Source organism: Glossina fuscipes, unplaced genomic scaffold (assembly GCF_014805625.2).
Source record: "Glossina fuscipes isolate IAEA_lab_2018 unplaced genomic scaffold, Yale_Gfus_2 112, whole genome shotgun sequence".
In the NCBI taxonomy this organism is placed as follows: Eukaryota; Metazoa; Arthropoda; class Insecta; order Diptera; family Glossinidae; genus Glossina; species Glossina fuscipes.
In genome coordinates, this window is record NW_023998455.1 from 5,946,997 (window position 1) to 5,955,278 (window position 8,282).

The 8,282-nt window shown below is 33.6% G+C and overlaps 1 protein-coding gene across 1 annotated transcript; it reads right to left on the bottom strand.

The window, feature by feature from the left end:
- Window positions 1-475: 475 nt before the first annotated feature.
- LOC119639320 (cytoglobin-2-like) lies at window positions 476-1,570 on the bottom strand. Its single transcript, XM_038036621.1, has 3 exons — window positions 1,409-1,570; window positions 696-851; window positions 476-616 (listed from the first exon to the last, which is right to left on the bottom strand). The coding sequence occupies exons 1-3, from the start codon at window positions 1,568-1,570 to the stop codon at window positions 476-478; spliced, it is 459 nt and encodes a 152-aa protein (XP_037892549.1).
- Between the last annotated feature and the right edge of the window lie 6,712 nt (window positions 1,571-8,282).

Below are 8,282 nucleotides of genomic sequence, written 5' to 3' on the forward strand. Positions count from 1 at the left end.
ATACTGTAATTTTTTTTTCAAAAAAAACATAAAGCTTGTCAGTCCAACGCTTAATAGCCACCAGAATAGATTTAGCTTTACTTGCAAATGGAAGCTCAATTTCGGGTCAGTGAAGACAGCCATATCACGGAAGAATGCAGCATTGCCAAGACTAATTAACAGATATCGGCGTAGACCTAAATAGCGATAACTTTTTGCACTTGTCCCGGTATTAATTGCTATCGCTTCTATAACAAATTCTTTTGTTTTTTATTATTATTTATTTTCAATTAATAAGCGAAAATTAATTTTGCATCGAATTTCAACCAAATGGATGATAAATTCACTTATTAACATTTTCGAAGAGTTCCTTCGCCAAATGAAAGGACAATAATTGTATGTAGCATGTGTCGTAATTCTTTTATTTTAATGCGCAAGCTTGCATTGTGTTCGCTAAATGCTGCTTAAATATTACATTTAATCACTTTTAATTCCTTTATGCTCCCTGCTCTAGTTCATCTATAGTTCTGAATATGATGTCGTAAATAAAATCCATTAATTTTACCCAGATCTCGATTTGTTGATCATTCAAACTACAGGCGGCAGTCAATACTTCTAAGATAACTTCTTTCAATTCCTGGAAATTGGCAAAAAAAGAAGAAGAAGAAGAAGAATAAAACTTTGATATTAAATCTTTTACACGAGTATTTACTTACATTGAAAGATTGCTTCTCGATTTGACGATTAAAATGTGACTGAGTCACTTTGACCCATATTTCTTCTAGTTGCGAAGAATCGTCATCCAATACTTGCACGGAATCATCAAATACTTTTATAACTCGATTTGCATGAGCTTTCAAACGTGGACTTTCCTAGAATACATCAAACGCACGTAAGACAGTAACATTTTTCTTTTTTCTTTTTTTTTTTTTTTTTTTTTGTATGACCAATCACTCTCAGGATGTCCCTTATACCTGTTACACGTTATGCGAGGAGTAGTCGAAAAATTGGTCCAAATTGGGACGTTTTCAATAGAGTTCGTTTCGGGGCCAAAATAGGTCAAGTTAGCACATTTCATCAAAATCCCTTAAAAGTTGCGACCCGTGCGTGACAGACGGACATTTCTCATTAATAAACATATTCTTATTATTATTACTATTATCATTGTGCCGATTGTCTATGTTGCTAGTGCTGAATTTGTCTTATTTTAATCTAAGGATTTATTTCATTTCTCATTGTATCTATATGTGTTTGCCTTATTATTGTCATTATTATTATTATTATTATTGTTATTATTATTATTATTACTAATTATTATTGTTGTTATTTTTATTGTCGTAGTCATTGTTCTTATATTTCTGTTGTTTATATTACCTCATTATTATTATTATTTTTTGTTATTATTTGTTATTATTAGTATATTTATTACCTTCAATTCTTCTAATGTCATGTCTCTGAATGTTGAAAATTTTTCTAAATTGGACGGATATTTGGTAAAAAATTGTATTAAAATCGCTACACCGGATTCAGTGGGCGAGGCCGCCGGTATTTCCCAGGTTTTTTTGATCTCAGAGATCTCATCGCAATTCATTTTGCTAAGAGGTTTACAATTTTTTTTTTATTTATATTGAATTTAATTTCTTTTTATTTTATTTTCTTCTTTTTTTTTTTTTGAAAAAATTAAAAAAAAATTCCAAACGTTAAGAATTTTTTAATTATTATTAGTTTACTTAATTCAATTCAATGCAGAACCGAATTGTCTTGAATTGTTACTACAATGCATTCTTTTCCAGCGGAAAACTCGCTTAAATAAACTCTAGCGAGCAAAGGAAAAGTCTAGTAACGAAGGCTTGATAGTCATTAAGTGTAATGAATTTTATCAATATTTTCCATCGGCGATAATTGCAAGAACACTTAATAAAAACGCACATAGAACGCACAAAAGCCATAATGGAAGACAAGAAAAGCCATCAGAAAGAAGCACATGAGTAATTTGGAAAAAACAAACACTTTTGATCCTTTATATATTCATTAGCTAAATATAAACACACATATGTATACCTACCTATAAGCGAACACGAAAGCAATACAAAATAAAAATTATTTTTATTATTATTTTATTTTTGTTTTTGCTTCCGGGGCACTTCATATTTCGTAAGCCCTAAGTAATTATTGTGCTTTTGTTTGCATTATCATTGCAAGAATCTAAATTTATATATATATTAATAACATTATAATACCTTTTATAACCATTTTTGCAGCGACACGCCGCCTGAATAATGCAATTTTTGTTCCGGTATATTAGGGCATTATCATTATCATGTACAATAAATCATCCATAAGCAAAATAAAAAATAAATAAAAATGAAATCAATTTTGGATATCAAAAAAAATGTATATATATTAACTTGATCTAAATTTGAAACAACAAAATAGCATTTGTCATTTTATACAAGGTTGTAAAAATAACTTACAACATAATCGAAATAGAAAAGAATATGAGAAAGCAATCCGTCAATATCCTCAAAAACATTTCCGCACTCCATCTGTTAAGAAAAACTTTGAATTTTTAATAGAATAATCGAATATATTCCCGATTTGGGGAGTCAGGGAGTTAGTCAATAGTGTGTTGCAATTATTGAAAACATTTTCACAAGAAATATTTTAAAGTTCGTAGATCTTCGAACTTAAATGTTTCGTTGCATATGCCTACTATCGGGTTCTTCAGGAACCAAAACCAAAAACACACATTTCGATCATTTGAGTAGTAATTCTTCAAAAAATTACGATTGCTTTACAATTCACCTGCACTGTGCTTCTTGTTTCTTAATTTCAAATAGAATGCAGTGATATAAGAGCTTTTGTTGCACTGTAATGACGTTAGGTGTGGTCACCGACTGGCAAGACCGTCATTTATTGATATTGGATCGATAGCTGGGGAGTTGTAGAGAGAATTTGTATTTGAAATTTTTTGTGCACTTCCTCCATATCGTCCGCCTTTGCAATTATTATTCAAACATATGTAATATGTATAAATAATAAGCGTCTGTGGGCTAAGGCTGCCGTTGCATTAACAAATTGATGGATAACGTGACTGCTCTGAAACAAAAACGAATAATAATGTTATAGTAGGCCAAGGCAAAACACTAGCCACTAGTTTGACGCAAAGTCATAATTTTCTTCAGAGTCCGCGTATTGACTGATGCCCCGAACCTCACATGACGTAATCCCAATTTAGAAAACTTAATTTATTTCCCAAAAATCTTATTATTATTTCTCAGGTTGCGGTTCTTTTTCTGCTTACAAGAACTTGTTTTTCATGACAGCTCCAGTATGGGCCTATGCAATCAATATCTTTACTAAATTGCTTCTGTGGTTCAATTTTCATCACAATATATTAAAAATTAGAACATTTTGTGAAGGGCTTACTATTCATGACATATCTTATATACGCTAAATCAAATTTAATTTTGACGTCAAGTTACAAACATTGGATAAATTTTCATGATAAAGTATTAAAAATGAAGCCTTTTTTTGGCATATAAAAATGATTCCCAGAGGATCCTTACGTGATCCAAGTTTGGCAGAGTGCTTTTCTTTACCAGTTTACTATTGTGAACCAATTTTTGCAATCAAATATTGGAATTTATACCTTCTTATAACGCAAAGATTCAGTTTTCATAGGAACGGTTATAGGAGAGGAGATTGGAAAAATTGACCCAGCCAAACTAAATGTTTCATACCGACTTAGAATGTCGAAATACATTACTCAGCGTCATTTGTGGAGGAATTTTAAAGACTGCAAAATTTTTCCGGTGTGAGCGTTCACCCTTGAACGAAAGCACGTCAGTGCACCAAATTTCCTGATAATATCGCAAAAATTGCGATAAAGACAAGAACACAACACGGACGGACGGACAGATGGAAGGCGGACGGTCTTGCTCTGATGTTTTCTGGTGTCGCTTTTAAGGTAAAAAAAATTGCAACTCCTAGGTTAAAGAAAAGAAAACAAAACGAATGGGCGGACGGATGCACTCGGACGTTCTTGCTCTGATGTTTTCTTGCGTCGCTTTTAGATTGAAGAGTTCAAATAAAAAGAAAAAAAACGTTTTGGAAATTTTTATAAATGTTCTTATTACCAACAGAGCTTATCTTACGCGTTACATTACTCTGGTAACTCTAAATCGAAAGGAGGAAAGCACTTAAAAGCTCAGCACAGCAAAAAGCTCTACAATTTACTCGCTTCTTGTCCTTATTGCTGGATAAGTACAAAGAGTTATGAGAAACATAGATGTGGCATTAGAAAGTTTTGTTGGTTTAAAAAAATTTCATTTTCCTTACGATATGGTTTTCTACTCTTTCTTCTTTTCTATGATCGCCGTTGTATCCCGTTATTGAACATATTGTTTAGTTCATCGTTCATCATAAGGTTTCATAAGAAATTTCTTACTTTCGATTGCGATCATATATTATATTATCGCGAGAGCGAAACAAATAAATCAACTAACTTTTGACACGCCCATCTTCATTGGGCAATCGAATACAGTTAGAGAGTAAGTGGTTAAAAAAGAAGAAAGAAAGAAATTTAGAGGTCACTTTCTTGCCGATTACGTTGCAGTGAAAACTGTCGCCGTTACAAGGTGTTACGAATTTTCTCAATCCTTCAATCCTTTACACACTTATTCACTCGCCTTTACGAGCAATTATAGAAACATAAACTTACAAGGACAGAGCATTGCTTAATAAATAATTGACATGGATATGTAGGGAGCGTACCCTTCGCTATTAGAATAAATGTAAATACTTGACAATAAATTTATTTAAAAAAACCAATATTTTTACACAAACTATATTTTATAATAAAATTGCATTCCTTATGTACTTTTAATAAATATTTTGGTATGTTTTTTCGTTACCTTCGTTATCGAAGGATGGATTCGTCCTGTCAAAGCAACGGCAACAACCAGTAGAGAGCCCCATAAAGTATGCACTTTCTCACATACGATCTACACATGTCTGCCTTTGTTTATGATAAACGTGATGGCTGGGTACAAAAGTTCCGACTATAATCGAATATTATTTCTATATTTGCTTTATTTTATTCTCGTGTGTATCATCGAGTGTGTCTTGTATATGCTTTTGTCGACTTTTATTCATATAAACAGACATATACATAGCTATACTTTTCTGATCTCATATCGCTGGCCAAATGAAAGAAAGATTCTTTGACATGGAAAGTAATGCTCGCGCCAAAGGTTAAATTTAAAAATGTTACATTATTCTTACATCGAATGGTTGGTTGGCAGAACCAAACTTTAACTTACTCTGTAATAATAATATTCTCGCAGCTCATGATGATGCAATTTTTATCATTTTAAAACCACTTCAGGATACTATTGCTTAGTTTTCCCTGTGCATGCATTTGCATATTTACATAATAATGCGAAAACGATAAAAGAAAACCTCTCGCAGGCATCGCATATGCAAATTAAATTCTTGTTGCTTTGATAAATTGCGTCTGCGGTCAGCAGCATGTACCATAAATTCTTCCGTTTTATCAATTTTTAAAGCCGCTCCTATTTACTTCTCCAGACGGAGATGGTTGTGTGCGACTTCACAGAAACACTAGCTGGGTGTCTTTCTGTTTGCAGTTCGATGAAACATTTAAGAGAAATTTTAAATAAATTTCCGCGAAAGCATTCATTCACTTATTTCAAAGTGGATGCCTTTAATGTGATGCGCCTTTACCAAGGCAGTATCCTATGTGCAGCACACTGAGGAAAAGCTCCACCAAGTGCCATCTTGATCTCATTCTGATTAAAACAACAAAAGTTGTATTGCATAGAATTTTGAAGTAAACAAAAATCAAACGGAAAGGAGTTCATCACTCGGATGACTTCCCGTCATTATCGTCCAGTTCCTTTCCTAAGCCCCCATGTAATTTGCACTGCATTTTGACCATAATGCTTAAAGTTTCATTCGCTTGCAACCCAGGAGGACCGTTGTCAGGATTTTAACGTTTCCATAATAAGGATAAGGCATTTTTCTATTGTCAACAAACTTGCATTTGTAGAAAAAGAGGTATTAGGGACCGAGGAGGGAAAGAATGTGAAAAGTTGTATTGGATGGCAGACCATTTGTTAAAATGTCCGAAATTTCCAAGGCGTAACGTAAAGTACGCCCAGCAAACATCTAAAAATGGTTGGGCTGGAGCTTAGCATAGTCTAAGGTAGGGCAGCGTGGTGATTAGAAGTTTATTTTTTTACTTTATTTCATCACTGGCTACAATTATACGTTGCGGCCATATTAAGCAACACTCTTAAGGCTAAAGGCTTAACTTACGCAATTATAAAGAAAATTATCAAAGTATAGCAAACTGAACACTTTCAATTTACAAGGATTTGAGAATATGTTTATGTTTAAAGTACGAACAAGTGAACTTAGGTCTAACGGTTAAATTAGGAATTTACAGAAAAAGGAACGATTGGAAAATCAGGAAGCCAAAGTGAACAGCGTACAATATTTAGATCCCAAGTATTAAAAGCAAACATAGATAACTCGAACTAAGTACACTATATAGCTATTTAAAAGGTGTGGTCTACGACGCTGGGATTCCACCACCAACATCGCAGTCGCGACCCTTATCAGCTGGATATTCTGATATTTCGAAGAATACAATTAAGTCATTTGCTTTCGACTGCCCAAGGATTTACGGACAACTTTTCAATAATTAGTTTTCTTAAAAGGGTATTATCGCTTCGAAAAGGGAAGCATACTGTCCAAGATTGTGACTTTCCCTTCGAGAATTGATGAAGTCGTATTAAAAAAAAGGCTCTGCAAAAAGTACTGCGGAACTAACGGGGAAACCTGCCACCCTATAACTGAAGGCACAGACAGACCAAAAAGACCGAAACAAAAATTGTATTCTACTCTTGTTGAATCCTTCACCGCCAGCTCACTCTTAAAAGGAAATCAGCAAATTTTCATCGTTGTTTATGCGTAATGAGCAAAAGACTTTTCTCTTTTGTTTTGTGGCTTTCGACAGCAGTCCGGCAGTTATTGCCCGTTTACGTTATACCAAGGGCATGACCATCGTAAAGCAAAAAAACATGCGTTTGTTACGCAGTAATTTAGCCCGAGTTTTTTATTATATTTTCCAATTAACATTTTACATAACATGGCAAATTTTTAATTCCTCTCCGTTGATTGGTTTCGATTTCACCCGTTTCCTACGTTGACCTGCGTGAGCTGTTTTCACCCAATTTGAGGGCAATGTTTTCATTTTTGCGACCAAGAGCATGCTTACCATTCATACATAAACAGTGAGAAGCGAGAGAGCGAGAGGCACAGATGAACGACCAAAGCATTCAGCAACAATATACATATATTCTCTGAAGGTTCTCTGAAGCTTGCTTCTGCGTAATGCAAAGAGGAGTTGTTTCCTGTATGTGTAATGCGCTGTATGCTCGATCGGTGAGAGTTGTGTCTTTTCCAAGCTTCAACCATCGTACTTAAAGCATGGTCTACGGTCTTGGAAATTAAAACCGATCACGAAGTCGCTTTTCTTAAGTACTTGCCTATGGTGGCAGTAAGCGGTGGAATGCATTTTTTATTTCTTCTTCGTTTTATTTAACATTTTTTTGAACAAAAGAGAACAACAAAACGTCCAAAAATTTTGGTTAATCAAACAATAAAATGAAAAGCGTCCATCTTGATCAGCAAGCCAGCAAAGTGTAAAAAGTTGATAGACGATAATAACTCTTAACTCACACTTTGGTTTAAATAGATTTCAGGAATCCTTAGGGATCCTAGAATGCAATGTAACATTAATTTCATTATCTATAACGGTAAACTAATCCGTTTTAAAAAAAAAAAAACAAAAACAAAATTAAATTTCATTTGCTTGTATTCGCAAAGAGCTTTCGCTGCGCTTAGCAATGCGCGGACATTCAAACATATATTCGTTTCTCTCTGCTAACAAAATCGAAGAAAGAAATCATGTTAACCAACAAATTAAATAAATGAAAACCAAAACGACAGTAGCTGACAAGAATAGCGCGTGTATAGTAACATATTTCTAACTAGAAAAAGTTCATTTTCTAATTAATTTAATTAAAAAAAAAAATACAAAAAAAAAAACAAAAACAAAGCCCGGAACAGCGATATAATGCAATTCCGATTAAGTCTTGCATTTTATTGGACTCGCAAGAAACATTAAACCCTTCAAACGCTCTTGTGAAGCTTTGTAACTTTGCAACATGTAACGCGTTGTTATGTTCTATAAATTAATAAAAAAAAATAAC

What these genes read in the sequence shown, in the direction of transcription:
- LOC119639320 (XM_038036621.1), bottom strand. Translation starts at nt 1,570, where the DNA reads ATGAATTGCGATGAGATCTCTGAGATCAAAAAAACCTGGGAAATACCG. An exon ending in TGACATTAGAAGAATTGAAG is followed by an intron (nt 852 to 1,408) that starts GTAATAAATATA and finishes GATGTATTCTAG; the next exon opens with GAAAGTCCACGTTTGAAAGC. An exon ending in TCGAGAAGCAATCTTTCAAT is followed by an intron (nt 617 to 695) that starts GTAAGTAAATAC and finishes GCCAATTTCCAG; the next exon opens with GAATTGAAAGAAGTTATCTT.